The 18,531-nt window shown below is 37.5% G+C and overlaps 1 protein-coding gene across 3 annotated transcripts in view; it reads left to right on the top strand.

The window, feature by feature from the left end:
* Positions 1 to 18,531, top strand: part of STAG1 (STAG1 cohesin complex component) — a 219,827-nt gene that overhangs the window by 44,217 nt on the left and 157,079 nt on the right. For all 3 annotated transcript variants that reach the window (XM_081955375.1, XM_081955376.1, XM_081955374.1), the window contains exon 2: positions 11,173 to 11,295. In XM_081955375.1, coding sequence (XP_081811501.1) covers positions 11,267 to 11,295 — 29 coding nt within the window. In that variant the 5' untranslated portion in view covers positions 11,173 to 11,266. The remainder of the gene's footprint in view (positions 1 to 11,172; positions 11,296 to 18,531) is intronic.

Genomic DNA, 18,531 nt, shown 5'->3' with positions numbered 1-18,531 from the left:
CAACATACTGTTCTCATTGCAAAGAATTATGCAAATGAAAAATGCTGCTCATGGTCTTATTTTAAAGTTCTTTTGATAATGTATCAAAAATAATCCATCTTTATACAGGTAATCCTCAATTTACAACCATTCATTCAGTGACTGTTATGATAGTGCTCCAAAAAAAATGGACCTACCAACTATGCCTGAAGTTACAGCCATTGCAACATCCCTACTGTCAGGTGATTAAAATTCAGGCATTTGGCAACCTGTTGGGATGGCAGGAATGCTGTAGCTCCTTACTGGATTATCTTTTGTGTCCCACCAATTTGTGGTGGTAGGGCTGGGGCTGAAGTAGTGGCATTGGGCCTTCAGCAGTCTCAGCAGTTTTCATGACCTATAGGACTTTATTTGAGCATCAGTGCTGCATGTGCCACCAAGAAATGCTGCCTCAAGCCCCTTGAAACCTACAGGTAGATTTTAAAGGAAGTAATACTTCCTAATGAAGTGACATTGTTTTCTATTGTACTATGTGGATCAACATCTTGCTTCAACAAGGGTAATATTCTCAATCAGGGTTACGAAGTTCATGTTTTCAGAAGACTGTTGCTTCGGTAGTTATACTGAACTGCTGAACAGCTCTCCCTTAACAGCTGTACAGGGAGAATTGGTTTTCCACTTTTCATGGTTTGTGATTAAGGCGATAATCCACAGCAAGTAAGAGCTAAATTAATTGTAACATATGTCTTTCTTGTACATCACTTTCTCAGGTTGTCTCTTAAGAAAGTTTAAAAAGATGTTGTCAGGAGACTATTATATTGTCATGTAATTTTTGTGATATTATCCTGTACTTGTATTTATGGTAACAAAGCTGCAATAGAAATTTCTGGTTAAAGGAAATATGAGTAGAAGAACAGAAATTACATAAAGGTAGCCCATACTTCCCAATTTAGACTATATGTTAGAAATTATGAAGAGAGCTTTTCTTACAGTGCCTGTTTTATGAGAGATTACTATATATAGATATCAATGTTTTTTGCTACTTCTATAATTAATTCATCTCTGACTCATCAGATTATGATCCCTTCCCTCCAGTCCATAATAGAACTGTGCATGCTTTGACAATTATTTGGAACAAGTGTTTGATGCCTCATAGGAAGGTTCCATTGCTTTAAGAGAAACAATAACAATACATTTATTTTGAGTTTTTAGTACAATAAAACATCATTTTTCAAGCTTATATTGAATTTTGAAAAAAGGTTTCATGCTTTAATAAGCAGAAATGCTATGCTTGTGTGAGGTCTAAAGAGTCTTATTCCAAATCATTTTCAAAATGTGCACAGCATTAATGCATATGTGCACCTTTTTCCTAGAGTAGTTTGTAAAGTGTTAAACAGATTATTTTTGCTAATGTATTGGAAAACCTTGAAGAATAATTGATAAAATGAATAGAAGTTATTTTATTTTAAATCAGTCTTTGTTTCATTGTGATTTTATAGTAATATTTCTAATATTTTCTGTTTTTAGTTTTGCTACTTAATTTTAATTCCCCATCTTTAATTATTCATTCTGAGATAACCATTTTCACTGGCTGCTGAATAAATAATATGGATGTAAGCATCTTTTTAAAAGTCTCTAATCTATTCCAAGGTACCCGAGTATTATGTGTGAAACATACAAAAATGAATCAGGAGCAATAACATAGTATACTTTTGTAAGTTACTCATTGTGCTGCAGAGTTGACTCATTTGATAAAGATAATCACAATACAGAGCTATATTAAGTTATTATTTTACTTTCTCTCCAAGTGTCAGATTCTAGCCCACATTTAAATTTTACTTTTAAATCATTGTTTTAAAACATTGGCTAATGTATCATAACACTGTATTTTTTTACATTTTCTTCAGATAATGTTTTCATAATTTGTCATCCCTCTTACAAGCTAGTAGTTTGTAGCAAACTAATTCATGCTTCATGCTGAAGTATTTCATATGTGTAGCATATTGTACTGCATATGATATTGTTTCCAGCAATAGATGTGAAAAATTACAGGAGAGGTGAACTCAAATCTCCATCAATACTCCACCAACTTTCCCAGGCTCAAAATTAATATATATCAATTGTTATTTTTAACATCATTCAAAGGAAATATTTATTCCTGTGTTTTTTGTGAGTTCTCTTTTTTTTTCTGGGGAGAATTAAATCATTTTGTCAAAGTATCAAATCATCTCAAAATGCCACTTATATAAATAAGGGTTTTTGCAACGATGTTGGAGAATATCATGGACAACCAGTAAAACAAACAAATGGATCATTGAATGAATCAATAGCTCCAATTTAAGGCCAAAATGATGAGGCTCAGATAATCCTACTTTGGACACTTTATGCAAAGACCAAACTCTGTTGAAATATGCTCTTGATGCTAGAAAAGCTGGAAGGAAAAAGAAAAAGGGAAAGACCATCAGCAGAGTGGATGGATTTAATTATGGTGGGAATGGGAATATTGATGAAAGATCAGGTTAGGAACATATTTCTATGGAGAAAAATCTATGTGTTGTTGCTCAGAGTCAACAGTGACTTGATGGCACATAATAAATTAATTTGCAAAAAAGCTGGCCTAGAATTAAAGGCATGTTTTTTTAAAAAGTTAATTGTGATTAAAATATCTGTAAATTCAATTTAGTAGGTTCGAAACCCACTTATCCATTAAGGAAGTAGAATAATGTCTAGTAAATGCTAAAAGAAACCCTTGATGCTTTCTCAATATTCTTTTCTTTCCCTTATCAGTAAGGGAATACTAAATTATTTGGATATAATTTCATTTTTATGCATTTGTACAATATTTAAATACTAAATGCAATACTATATATATCAAACAAATATTTTACAATTATTTACTGTATTTTTCGGAGTATAAGACCGAGTAAAAAGGAGGCTGAAAATCTGGATGCGTCTTACACACTGAATACAGCATTTTGTTGCTTCCTGAAACCCCGCCCATTCACCAAAATGGCCGTGCATAGCTTGTAGGAGGCTTTCAGGCTTTGCCCCCCCCCCAGCTCCCAGGAGCACTCTAATAAGCTTCCTAATGCCCTTTTTTTTATGAAAAACGGGCCAATTTTTGCTCATCCCCCCCCCTCGAACACTCTACAAGCCTCCTAAGAACTATTCATGCCTTTTTGGAGAAAAAAAACGGGCCCGTTTTCGCGAAAAAGGGCCGTTTTGGGGAGGTTTGCAGAGTGCAAAACCTTTTTTAAAAAATTTACCTCTTCAAAACCTTGGTGCATCTTATACTCCGAAAAATACGGTAATTTATATGCTCATGACATAAAAACAAAACAGATTACAATGTAGTACAAAAATAAATATGTATGGCAGCTGAGAAAAAATATCAATTTTACTTAGATTCAGAAGACCTAAGAGCAAGTTACCAACATAATCTAACTTAACAAGTAAATAATAAATATTATATAATCGACTTAAAGCTCCAACTCATTGATTTGTTATTAAAGCCCTGTTTTTATAGCTATAGTTAAAAATCAGGCTGTTGCCACTGTAATCTTGGGATTTTCATGTGCAAGTAAAAATTTTATATACTCAAAAATATCCTGGTTTAGATTTTAAAATAGGTCAACTTCCTGCTGAAGACTTATAAAATTCACAGTGCAATAAAATAGGATCTGTTTCAGGATTAGTACCATTATAGAGACAAACCTTTGAGAGATGGGAATTTTTAAAAAATCTACCATATAGCATATTCAATCAAAACATATTTAATCTGACTTTTGAAAAGGCTATTCTACATTTTCTAAAATATAAGCTATTGAGATATATAGGGAGTCGAAAAATACATCTATTTCCAAATGATGCAGATGAACATGATACTTTGATTTTAGCTACTAATTCCTGTACTGCTTTGTCTTTGATACAATGAATTGCTAATGTCACATCCCTAGAGAATCTTGATCAGTGCAAATTTGATTAATCTTTTGAGTTACTTGTTTGAACCATATATCGACAAAGAATTCATTTGGGATTTCCTTCTTTTCAAAAACATCTATAATGAAAACTTTATAGGGCTTAACAAACTTTTGTTATTAGAGGACATTACCCAGTTTCCAACAGAATAACAGAAGTTGGAACATAGCTTAGGACTCTGGATAATTGATTTTCTCAGCAACACTGAGCTAGTGCCTCAAGAAGGTATTTCAGGCCCAATCTAATAAATGAAAGAAGAACAGCTTCATCTGAATATAACAAAGCACAAATATTCCTTTTACCCTTTGTTAGACAATGGCCCTCAACCTGAAGTAGTCTCATCTCCAGATCACAGAAGATAGATGTTACATAATGTAGGGGCCAAGATGCAACCTTGTTTCACTCCATTATTCATTCTAATGTCATCCTGTGTCAATAGCAGAAAATGGGGCCCTTTGTAAACTTGAGGCCCCAGGCATTTTGCACGAGTGGAAGCTTCCAAGTGCTTTTCAGGGGCAGCCCCATTTTTCTGGTGGAATGAAGTCTGAAATGGTGGTGGTGGTGGTGGTGCTTCCTGCAGATCCATTGCCATTCTTAAACTTTTCCTCCTTACTGGGAAGATTGATGGCAAACTCCAAGGAGTAATACATGGAGTTACTCTTGTGTAGTTTCTTCATTATTCTTAACCTACAGACAGAATCTTGCCAGACTAAAGCCAGTATTTGCGTAACTAGAGATATAATGCTAGGGAGAGGCCACCTTAACCTGCCTACTAGACTTTCCAAACTCCTCTCTCTTTGCCCTGTGGGAAGCTTTTACACTACATTCTACCACAGCATTGCAATAATCCAAATGAGAGGTCATAAGGGCATGATGACTGTGAGCAAAGCCTCCAAATCCAGAAATGGATACAACTGATGCAGCACCTGAAGCTGTGCAAAGACCCTCCTAACCAAGGCTGCCATCTGCTCTTCTAGCAGGAGTTGTGAAACCAAGAGAACTTGGTGGAGTGGCAAAAATAACTGTCCCAGAAGGCTAAGAGACAGCACAGCTTGGAATGTCTGGTAGGCAGGAAAAAAATAAGATGGAACCCTCTCTCCCCAGCAGTTTGCAAGAAATAACTATGTCATGCAGATAATTTCATTAGTTTTGTAAGATTCTTTTGTAGGCAAACAACAAGAAATTGCTCAGAGTCAACTCCACATGTTGCTCTTGGTTCTTTGGGCCTGATAAAGACCCCCAGTTGTGCACCAGGTCCATCTTGAGACAGTACTAAAAGTTGAAGCACCTTGTCACTGGAAGGCCCAAATGCCTAAAGCCTTGGGAATGCATTAATGAGCACCAACTAGATGTCAGAAATGATGATGAAAACTCTTTATTTTTACAACATATGGACAGATTAACCATAGTTTCAACTGGGAAGCTGTGACCATTCTAGACCAAATCAACTTCCAACACACGATAATTCCAAAAAGCCTGGCATTCTGACAAATTGGACATCAGTAAACAACTACATACTGTACAAAACAGGCAATCAACAAACCAAAAAGAGAATAGAAAGATCAAAACATCTCCCCACCTGCAATCAACGTCCTTATGGCCATAGAATAATACCAATATTAACATCAGACCAACAATCAAGAAGTAAACAATACCCCAATCAAGGAACTGCCAAACAAGCTAAACAGTAAGTGGCCCAAACACCATTCCTATTGACACTGACAGGGCAAGCCACTATAACTAGGCTGTCAAACTCACAGCCTGCGTTACACACTGGCTACGCCCACACCCGGTTTAGTGAAGGAGAAAATTTCTGATAAATCATGTGATGCCGTGAGTTTGACACCCCTGCACTATAATATAAATTGAGAGCAAACTCCATTCCCTCACAGATGATATTATCTAGTCTGGTGAAACATCTGTAAGAAAGCAACCAGAGTATTAAGGACCCTCATTGTTCTTCTTAGATATGAAAAGATTAGGTGCATCAGTTCCCCTGGAGCCAGAGAGGGGGCTTAAGATTCTTTTTGAGCAGTTGTCAAATGGCAACAATTTGACAATTTTTTAAATGTCATTGTGGCAATAAAATGTCACTCCAACTCATAATACTAATTAAGATGTTTATATTTTAACATTATTATTTATGATTATATATAGAAATGGTTATATGTGAGATGTCAAGCTTGAGCACAGATTCTTCCATCTCCTTCGTCATGTTACTACGTATAGCCAACTACAAATATTAGGTTGTTCTTATAGTTTAATAAATTAGAGTTTCATTAAGGAAGCCTGGAATCTGCTAGAATGAACAAATGCCTAGTATTATTCTTTTTGCTGGTCACATGGGAAGAGCGAGCATGTAAGCTAACAATTTGTAGAGGCTAATTATTTCTTGTGTATTTACTGTTGTATATGAATGACCTTGAGTGAACTCATTCATATTTGTCAATAAGTATTAAATTGCAATTTACTATTATTTATAGTATACTACCATTGTAGCTATTTTCCTTTTAAGAGTTCAAATTCAAGCTGTTTACCTGTAGTTTCTAATTTCACTACTAGTTGATATTCAGTCACAAGTGGCTTTTATATTCTATAAATAGTTTTATTTTTGATTCTAGGTTAAATATACTTAAGATAATTTAAGTTAGATATTAAGTTAGATTTTTCCATCTGCAAACTATACTTTTAGTTAATATTTTATTTTGAGCTATTATAAGCTATGCTTGTTAATGACAGGCATGTTATACTCACTCTGATGGTACTTAAAATGCATAACATGTATTGCTGAAAGCAGTGGTTGCTATAGCAACTTTCTAGTAGGTCACAAGCAATGTTGTATATATATGATCTGGCTGTTAATGCACACTAATATGCCTGATGAAGAAAAGAGAAATATAGAAGCTATAAAATAGATGGTTAGTGTTCCAAGTAGAATTCATACTGCAAACAAAAGAAATTATTATAATTTTAGTGTTACCATTGGTTTCTGATAAATTGTAGATTAGCAGAATTGTTCATTTAAACATAGAAGTTTCCAAACCAATATATGGTATATGGGTTGTAATTGGAAGGCCAGATAATAACAATTCTACATATACTTAGTCTTTGAATATTTTATTAATAATTAAAAATCCATTTTATCTTCATTCAGCTTGCATATTCTGTTTCTGCTTTTTTCTCTTTAAAGAGTCCCCTTTGAATTAGATTATACACAATTCACAAGTTATGTTATGTTTGGAGGATGAGAGGACTGACATTCTTTGTTCATTTCCAATGAGGCAGAAATTAATTATGACACCTGCACTTAGATGTAATAAAGATCTCAAATTTACAGCCAATGGGCTGCTTGCACCTTTAAAGCAATTTCTGTAGCCCACAAAAAATACTTTGTAGGAACTGAGGTTGCTAGGCCACAGCTAGGCTGGAATATGGCCCAGCTCAACAGGGCTTACTTGGTTATACCATGCAGTTACTTCTTGAGATCTCACATCAAACGGTGCTTCCTTCCAGGTACAACCTCCCCTCCCTAAGGGTCTAGTGGGCATTGCATCTGAAGTGTCACTGTGATTCTGACAAAGTTTGGTTGAGACTAGAGACCTAACCTATGAGATGGAAAGCAGAAAAGATGGGCAAAAGTTTAGTTACCCTGCTGCAGGAGAGATGTCTTTGCTAGACAAGGAGAAGAAAAGACATCAAGCAAGCAATTCCATCCTTTCTCTGTCCCTAGCTCCACTCTTCTGGGGAGTGCAATTGATTTACATATATTTGTGAACTTTCTATAATTGTTTCAATGATATGAAATGTAGAATTGTTTTATGCATATATAGTGTTGAATGTTCCTTTTTTAGAATTGCAGATATATCATTCCATCCTCTTCTCTCATTAGTTCCCATCAGTAATTATCCTTCTGTATACACCAAGCATACTCAACTATTACTGAGTGGATTTTTGCTATTCCTCCTAGATTTTTTCTCAAAATGATTTGTTGTTCTTTTTTAAAAAATATCATTTATTTCTATGTATATATTATGCTTCTGGTCCTATTCTATATCCTAAAGCTCAGACATAAGGAAATAATCAGTGCCTGAAGGCTGTAAGGGTCTGGATGGAGAGAAACCAGTTGTGAGTCAACCCTAGCAAGACAGAGTGATTCCCTGGAGTGGCCTTAGGCTGGGAGACCTTAGTCACAGTCACACATGCCTTAGTCTAGGGGACTCCAAACCCCAGGCAATGGCCCATTACTGGACCTTCAGCAGTTTGGAACTGGGCCACAGAATTGATGGTTGAGCATGCGCATACACCGTCCCCACTTGTGCGAGCAGCAGCTGAATGTATGTGCACTCCATTTGCATGAGAGGTGGGTGTGCCTGCCCACAAACTCGCACAAATGGAGCTGTGCCCACATGTGTGCTTGCCTGCTGCTCTCATGGAATCATCCCCACCCCAACCTCCACCCAAGGTTGGGGAAGTCTGCTTTAGTCGCCTCCTGTTTGGATTATTGCAGTGTGCTTTACATGGGTCTGTCTCTGAAGACCATCCAGAAGCTGCAATGGATCCAGAATGCACCGACACACACAATTTTACGTGTTCTGTGACTCACCTGCACTCTCTTCACATATATACATATACTACTTCAAAACTGACTAGGGCATTCTCTTGGGAGTTGTGTTTGACCCCAGTTGTGTTTTTTTCCTTTTAGAACAAGCATGACTCATTTCTTTGTCATGCTTTTAATTATTAATGTTTGCATAGCTTTTAACTTATTTCTTTGGCAGGGTGGTGTTGGTGTTAGATTCTACTATTAGCCATCTTTAGTGCTGTAACTGAATAGACAGCTGAGAAATAATAAATGAATTAAATAGTTACACATGAAATAATGTCTAAGATATTATACTGATGTACAGTCATGTGAAAGAGAAAATACATCCTCTCAGAACTATTCTGAGTTCTATGGTTTCACGGGGGGCGACACCCAGGAGCAGAGCCTTCTCTGTGATGGGCCCAGCCCTGTGGAATGACCTCCCCCGTGACATCAGGATTACTTCCGATCTCCGCTCCTTCCGTGTACAGCTGAAGACCCACCTTTTTCAATTATCTGGCCTGGCTCAACCGTAAATTTTTTCTTATTCCTCCTGACAGTCCATTCAAATTTTTTAAATTTTTAAATTGTGTTATTACTAATGGGGTATTTTAATGGTGATTTTTAACTGTCTAAATGTGATGTAATTTGTTACCTCCTCCGTGCATGTATGTCTTTGTATATATGTATGTTTATGTGTTTGTACATATGTTTTATGTTTTATATGTTTTATTGTACGCCGCCCCGAGTCCTGTCTGGAAAGGGAGCGGCTAATAAATTCAAATTTATTATTATTATTATGTATCAGGATATAATCATCTGGTTCTTAGCAGTTTTTAAAAGTAGGTAAATACAACCTCAGATTACCAACACATGACATATTGCACCATGTTGTGATTTATTTTATAAAAAGAAAGGCAAAATGGAGAAGCCATGTGTGAAAAATTAAGTACACCTTAAGATTCAACAACTTGTAGAAACGCCTTTAGCAATAACTTAAGTTAATAGTTTTCTGTATGACTTTATTAGTTTTTCACATCATTGTAGGGGAATTTTAGCCCATTCTTCTTTACAACATTGATTCGATTTGTTGAGATTTGTAGGCATTTGCACATCTCTCTGGATATTGACTGGGCCAGTGCAACTCCACTAGTCTTTTCATTTTCAGCTATTGTGTTGTAGATTTGGTGGTGTGCTTAGGATCATTGTCCTGTTGCATGACCCATTGTTGGCCAAGCTTTAGCTGCCAGAAAGATGGTGTCACATTTGACTCTAGAATACCTTGATATACGGAAGAGTTCATGGTTGACTCAATGACTGCAAGATGCCTGGGTCCTGTGGCTGCAAAACAAGCCCAAATCATCACTCCTCCACCACCATGCTTTACAGTTGGTATAAGATGTTTGTGTTGATATGCTGTGCTTGGTTTTCACCAAACGTAGCACTGTGCATTATGGCCAAACTTCTCCACTTTGGTGTCATCGTTCCAAAGGATGATGTTCTAGAAATCTTGTGATATGTTCAGATGCAACCTTGCAAATCAAGCCGTACTGCCATGTTCTTTTTAGAGAGATGAGGATTTCTCCTCTTCCAAACAAATCATACTTGTTTAATCTTTTTCTGATTTACTGTCATAAACTTTGACATAAGCATGCTAACTCTGAGGCCTGTAGAGTCTGAGAAGTAACTCTTGGATGTTATGCAATTTCTTTGAGCATTGCACGGTTTGAGCTTGGGGTGAATTTGCTGGGATGTACATTTCTGGAAAGATTGGCAACTGTCTTGAATGTTTTCCACTTATGAATAATCTTCCTCACTGTAGAATAATGGACCTTAAATTGGCTTATAAACCTTTCCGGATTGTCGGTCAGCAATGATTGCTTCTCCAAGATCATTGCTGATGTCTTTACCCTGTTTTCCCGAAAATAAGCCCTCCCCAAAAATATTGCAACACAGCAGCAGTCATGAGATGACCACGCTTGCTGCCTCCTGCACCTCAAAAATAATAAGACCTCCCCAAAAATAAGGCCAAGGGCTTATTTCGAGGGTCTTATTTTCAGGAAAACACGGTACCCTTTGGCATTGTGTTAACACATATCTCAATGCTGGTGACCAGCAAGTTTCAAAACTTCGACTTTTATACAGGTAGCCACACTTGCTGATGATCAGTTGAACTTGATTATCAGTACCTGGCTGCTACTTAACCTCTTCATATCTATGGAAGCAGTAAGGGTGTACTTAGTTTTTCACATGTGGCTTCTCCATGTTGTCTTTCTTTTTATAAAATAAATGATGACATGGTGTAATACAACATGTATTGTTCATCTGAGGTTGTATTTACCTACTTTTAAGAACTGCTAAGGACCAGATGATTTTTACTATGTCCTGATATGTAAAACCATATAACTCAAAGAGGGTGTATTTTCTTTTTCACATGACTATAAAACACAATTACACTGTTTGACTAGAATGTAATCTAGTTGGCTTGAATGCTTCTTTTTGATTTTGAATATTCCAAACACTAAATCATTCTGATTGAAAAACCTTTTTTCACATTTTTAAAATTTCGGTTGTTTTGGATCTTATCTTTTCACTTCAAAACTGTGTTTAATATTTTTTTGTTTTATTTATAGGTTGGATTTGAAAACAATTACGAAGACATTGACAGATAGATATCTCTACAAGATATCTTTTTGGTTACATTAGCAGGTCATAGTACGCAACAAAATGATTACTTCAGAGTTACCAGTGTTACAGTAAGTATTAATTTTATAAGTTAATGACAGCAATCCATATAGTAAATTATTGGTAATAAGGATATCCTTGTGAAAAAAATAAGGGATTTGCAACAACATATTTATAAATTTGATTACAGATTTATAAGCATTATGTTTAAATTAGCATTAGGTTTAAATAAGCATTAGGTTTAAATTAATCTTGGGAAATGTAATTTAAAAATGATGTTCAAATCTCCCTTTAAATGTCTTTTTTTGTTATTCCAGTAATGTAATCTTTTTTATAAACTATTTTAATATGAGCACGATCTGCATGCTGATTTTTGAAATGAATGTTTTTGGTAATTGTATCCCCTCATACAGATACAGGCAGAAATGTATACTATAATAAAATATATCCTGAACAACTGTTTTTAGGGAATCTCTTAAGTATAATTTTAGAACAAAGTTCTAACAATTGGCAGCATTTTATTGATTTAAGACAATTATCTTCTGAGGTCATACAATAAAAGTAAAAAGATTATATGGTTATGTATTAACATGAAAGACTTCTAGTTGTCAGCACGGCCTTTTTCAGACACAGGGAACGGGTTTCTGCATCTCCTATACTAGTTCTTCTTGTTTGTGGGTTCCGGAGGGAGCCAAAGCAGCCCTTTAGGGTGGGGTGAAGCAAAGAGGGGCATCCTGTGAGGTTGCAGCTCTCCTGTCTGGTCCTGGGTTGTTTTTCCCTCTCAGCCATGGCAAGAAGAAGAGACAGCCTAAAGATGGCTGCCACAAAGCTGGGACAACTGAAGAACATCTAAGACTGGTGCTGGAGCGAAGTAGGTGAATTGTGCTGGAACTGGGGGAGAGGATTTTTCTTTTGCTTTAAATCTAACCCCAAGAAACAATTTAGACCTATTTTCTCAGAACTATGTGTTAAAGCAGCGTCTAAGCATTTTGAGACACTCTGAGAAAATACCTAATGAGAAATGAAAGGTGCAGGAGAGTAGAATAATAGATTTTGAAATATAGAGACTCCTAAATTGGGAAGACGTGCTACTGGGAAGGCATTTTAAAATGCTGGAACTATTTACTTACAAAACTTATTCTGCTTTTATAACTGTTTTACAACCAAAATGACGATTGATTAGTAAACTGAAATTTAAGTGGAGAATGGCACCTGCCAAGAGGAAAAATTACAAGGAATTTGGGAATATGATGATACTCAGCTGTACATTTCCACCCCGAACCACCCCAACGAGGCCGTCGAAGTGATGTCCTGGTGTGTGAAAGCCGTACGGGTCTGGATGGATGACAACCGACTCAGGCTCAACCCTTCCAAGACGGAGTGGCTGTGGGTTCCGGCTCCCCGGTTCAACCAGATAATTCCATCTCTGGCCATTGGGGGCATTCAACTCGCCCCCGTGGAGCGGGCGCGCAATTTGGGCGTCCTCCTGGATGCCAGGCTGTCCATGGATGAACATGTGACAGCCGTGGCCAGGGGGGCGTTCCACCAGGTTCGCCTGGTGCGCCAATTGCGCCCCCTATTGGACCGGGACGCCCTACGCACAGTCACCCATGCGCTGGTGACGTCTCGCCTGGACTACTGTAACGCTCTCTACATGGGGCTTCCCTTGAAATGCACTCGGAGACTGCAGTTGGTCCAGAATGCGGCCGCGCGGGTGATTATGGGGAGTACTAAGTACTCCCATGTGACACCTCTCCTGCGCGAGCTGCACTGGCTTCCTGTGGTCTATCGAGTGCGTTTCAAGGTCTTGATCACGATCTTTAAAGCGCTCCATGGCTCAGGACCTAGTTACCTGCGGGATCGTATTCTGCCCCATACATCCCTACGACCCATCCGCTCGCACAGAGGGACTTCTCCAGGTGCCGTCCATCAGACAGTGCCATGGGGCGGCGCCTAGGAGCAGAGCCTTCTCTGTGGCGGGCCCAGCCCTGTGGAATGACCTCCCCCCGGATATTAGGACCACTACTGACCTCCGCTCCTTCCGTGTCAAGCTCAAGACCCACCTTTTCCAAATAGCTGGCCTGGCTCAACCATAACTTCGTAACGCTCCTGATGGTTTTTTTTAATTTAGTAATTTTATTTAAGGGGATTTTAAATTGTGTTTTTAACTGTCTTTCACTTATAAGTCAACTCTCCTCCATGCACACATGTATATGTCTCTGTTCTTTTTGTATATATGTTTGTCTTATGTGTATTTTTATCCGTTTTGATTGTACGCCGCCCCGAGTCCTTCGGGAGAGGGTTGCGGCTAATCAAATAAAATTATTATTATTATTATTATTATTATTATTATTATTATTATTATTATTATTATCATTAATACCTATACCGAATGCCGAAATGGGAGCGCGCATGTGGGCGCCACCTGGTGCGCATGCCGGGAAGATAATCTTCCAGTTTCTGGCACATGCATGCGCAGGTCTTTTGGTTTCTGGCATGCATGTGTGTGTGCGTAAAGACCAGCTGGCCGGTGTGCATGCACACACCACAAATCGTAAGAGCAGCCGCCCAGTTTGTATGCATGTGCCAGGAGGATGATCTTCTGGTTTCTGTTGCATGCATGAGCATCGGCCATCTGGTGTTCCGGTTTCTGGCATGCATATGCATGCGAAGACCAGCTGGCTGATGTGCATGCACACAACGGAAACTGGAAGATCATTTTCCTAGCACACACATGTGCACTGAACGGCTGCTCTTCCAGTTTCCGGCACTTCCACGTGCATGAAGACCAGCTGGTTGGCACACTGGAACCCTGAAGAGCAACAGGCAATGGTTTGTGTGCCCAGAGATATGGCTTTGCGTGCCACTTCCGACACACATACCATAGGTTCGCCATCACTGACTTATATGAAGGATAGTGACAATATCTATTGGATTATTTTTAGCTACCCCATGATTACTGGAGATTTAAATATGCGGAAATGCGGAAGGTATTTAATTAAAGAGACACCTGAATGCTATGCTAGAAGATTGAATCTGTAAAGGAGATGCAAAGAAGCTTTTTATAACCTCTGGAACTAGCTAAATGGAACTGATTGTTTACCTATGGAACATAAAGAACTGGGTCTAGTGCACTCCTTGAAGGGCAACTTAAGGGACTGAATAAATAGTTCTTGGACTGTTGGATAAAAGGTGAATTTAAAAATTAAAAAAATAAGATACTTAATAAGGAAGAAATGAGTGGAACTCTGAGGGAGATGGAGTTACTTTTTCAAAATACAAAAGGTATACTTTTATTATTTTATTATTAAAGTTTGTTTATTAATTAGAATACTTTAAAGACTTATTTTTCTCAATATCTCAAAAAATATGCTAGGGAGGCGAGAGTGTGTTTTGAGTGTGGAATGACCTCCCCCCGGATATTAGGACCACTACTGACCTCCGCTCCTTCCGTGTCAAGCTCAAGACCCACCTTTTCCAAATAGCTGGCCTGGCTCAACCATAACTTCGTAACTATGCTAGAAGATTGAATCTGTAAAGGAGATGCAAAGAAGCTTTTTATAACCTCTGGAACTAGCTAAATGGAACTGATTGTTTACCTATGGAACATAAAGAACTGGGTCTAGTGCACTCCTTGAAGGGCAACTTAAGGGACTGAATAAATAGTTCTTGGACTGTTGGATAAAAGGTGAATTTAAAAATTAAAAAAATAAGATACTTAATAAGGAAGAAATGAGTGGAACTCTGAGGGAGATGGAGTTACTTTTTCAAAATACAAAAGGTATACTTTTATTATTTTATTATTAAAGTTTGTTTATTAATTAGAATACTTTAAAGACTTATTTTTCTCAATATCTCAAAAAATATGCTAGGGAGGCGAGAGTGTGTTTTGAGTGTGGAATGACCTCCCCCCGGATATTAGGACCACTACTGACCTCCGCTCCTTCCGTGTCAAGCTCAAGACCCACCTTTTCCAAATAGCTGGCCTGGCTCAACCATAACTTCGTAACGCTCCTGATGGTTTTTTTTAATTTAGTAATTTTATTTAAGGGGATTTTAAATTGTGTTTTTAACTGTCTTTCACTTATAAGTCAACTCTCCTCCATGCACACATGTATATGTCTCTGTTCTTTTTGTATATATGTTTGTCTTATGTGTATTTTTATCCGTTTTGATTGTACGCCGCCCCGAGTCCTTCGGGAGAGGGTTGCGGCTAATCAAATAAAATTATTATTATTATTATTATTATTATTATTATCATTAATACCTATACCGAATGCCGAAATGGGAGCGCGCATGTGGGCGCCACCTGGTGCGCATGCCGGGAAGATAATCTTCCAGTTTCTGGCACATGCATGCGCAGGTCTTTTGGTTTCTGGCATGCATGTGTGTGTGCGTAAAGACCAGCTGGCCGGTGTGCATGCACACACCACAAATCGTAAGAGCAGCCGCCCAGTTTGTATGCATGTGCCAGGAGGATGATCTTCTGGTTTCTGTTGCATGCATGAGCATCGGCCATCTGGTGTTCCGGTTTCTGGCATGCATATGCATGCGAAGACCAGCTGGCTGATGTGCATGCACACAACGGAAACTGGAAGATCATTTTCCTAGCACACACATGTGCACTGAACGGCTGCTCTTCCAGTTTCCGGCACTTCCACGTGCATGAAGACCAGCTGGTTGGCACACTGGAACCCTGAAGAGCAACAGGCAATGGTTTGTGTGCCCAGAGATATGGCTTTGCGTGCCACTTCTGACACACATACCATAGGTTCGCCATCACTGACTTATATGAAGGATAGTGACAATATCTATTGGATTATTTTTAGCTACCCCATGATTACTGGAGATTTAAATATGCGGAAATGCGGAAGGTATTTAATTAAAGAGACACCTGAATGCTATGCTAGAAGATTGAATCTGTAAAGGAGATGCAAAGAAGCTTTTTATAACCTCTGGAACTAGCTAAATGGAACTGATTGTTTACCTATGGAACATAAAGAACTGGGTCTAGTGCACTCCTTGAAGGGCAACTTAAGGGACTGAATAAATAGTTCTTGGACTGTTGGATAAAAGGTGAATTTAAAAATTAAAAAAATAAGATACTTAATAAGGAAGAAATGAGTGGAACTCTGAGGGAGATGGAGTTACTTTTTCAAAATACAAAAGACATCATGGGGAAAGGATTTAAGGAGACTATGGAAAACATGGAAAATATCATATGAGGGATGATGTGTAAAGACCAAGACGCCCAGGAAAGGGAGGACTCAACAGAAGAAATGAAGGAGGAAAAAGACAAAGAGGAGATAACAATGAAAATAATAGTGACTGATGAATTAAACCAGGGCGAAAATATAGTAAGAGAGTTGGAAAGTATGTTTGAGATAGGGGCCTGGGTAGAAATTTTAGAAATTAGGCAGTGGAAGACAGTAAATGGGGGAGGAACACCTAGATTGAACATCCAAGAAGCAGACGTAGACAGAGATAAAGATTTAAGAGAGGCGTTTGGGAGGCAAATAAAAAAAGCATAGCAATTAAAGTATTGAAGCAGGCAAGAGACGATGGATAGATGATTTTTTAAAACTGTTTTGATTTGCTTCTGCTTTTCCCTCTCTTTTCTCTAAAGCATAGCAATTAAAGTATTAAAGCGGACAAGAGACAATGGATGGATGATTTCTCTTTTGTTCTGTTTTGCTTTTCCTTTCCTTTCCTTTTTTTTAGGTAGGTGACATGATTAAATGTCAGATAGGCAAGAAAGAAAAAGTTGTTTAATAAAGGGTGACATGATTAAAAGCTAAAATAAGTGATAAAAATAAGAGAAGGGGGAATATTAGTGTATACATTTTTATATAACAAAATGAAAGTAATAAGAGAAAACGTGGAATGATTGAACAATGATAGGCTATAACCTAATATAAATATGTATTATTAGAAATACATGTTGATTGAATGTAATAATTATGATTAACTTTATTAGTTTTATTTGTATTAGAATGTATGATATCCAGGTGCCACACTGTTCACGCATTGATTTGAGATATTTATAAAAAATAAAATAAAATAAAAAACATGAAACATGCTATCATTGTGGAGGAAAAGTTAATGAATGCTTAATATATCACCAAAAATAGATCTGAATTTTAATAAATATATTGTGAGTTTTTTCTAGTCTGAAATTAGCTGTTTAAACTTTGTTATTTCATAAATGTTATTTAAATAGAAATTGCACAATACTGAAGATAGTAATGATAGAAAAGCAATGTAGAATATAAACAATCGTTAGCAAAATATACCGTATTTTTCAGAGTATGACTCACGAGTATAAGACACACCAAGGTTTTGAAGAGGCAAATTAAAAAAAAAGGTTTTTGCATTTTGCAGACCTCCCAAAAGCAGTCCGTTTTTTGAAGAAAAAAAAGGGGGGGCATGAATAGCCTTTAGGAGGCTTGTAAATTGCTTCAGGGGGGGCGGGGAAGCCAAAAACGAGCAAAAAGTGGTCATTTTTTTTGTAAAAACAGGCCTGTTTTTTGTCAAAAAAGGGGCATGCATAGCCTTTAGGAGGTTATAGAATGTTGCTGGGGGCTGAGTGGGGGAAATATTGAGGAAAAAACAGCCCATTTTTCGCCCATTTCTGCCCTCCCCAGCTCCCAGGAGCACTCTGGAAGCCTCCTAAAGGCTATGCATGGCCATTTTGGTGAAGGGGGTGTGTTTTAGTAGACCAAAAATGCTGTATTCAGTGTATAAGAGGCACCCAGATTTTCACCCTCTTTTGAGGGAAAAAGGTGCGTCTTATACTCTGAAAAATACGGTAAATAAAAATATGAAAGAAAACTTTTGATACTTCCCATTCTCTTCATTTATTTCCCTAACTGCTGATCACACTAAACATTGGAGGTTATTAGTTGTATCTGTTTAATTTCATTACTGTTTTTGATTGATTTGGTTATTGTTTTCTTAAAACTATATTACAGTTGTCTGAATTTGCCTTGTTGAGTAATGTGTCATACATAAGGGAGTCATTCCTACTTGAATTTATAATAGTTAGGCTTCTATTTGAATGAATACCGTCAGGTTTGCCATTGCTGCGTATACTCCAGGTTTGGTCTCCCAATCTTGTATCATAGCCAACATTTAATTTTTCCCAGTGTTGTGCCTGATTTGTTCTTCTAGCTGTCAATATATAGCTTGATGAACTATGATTTTCTTCATTGATGTTTTCTGGAATTATTCCTAATAAAAACATTGGTTATTTTGTAAGTAGATTTAGAATTGTTAAATGGATAGAACTGGTGTCAACTGAGTGAAGC

This window comes from Natrix helvetica, assembly GCF_964273705.1.
Source record: "Natrix helvetica genome assembly, chromosome: 5".
Taxonomy (NCBI): Eukaryota; Metazoa; Chordata; class Lepidosauria; order Squamata; family Natricidae; genus Natrix; species Natrix helvetica.
Note: the sequence above shows the minus strand (reverse complement) of the source record. Positions and strands in the feature narration are given on the sequence as shown.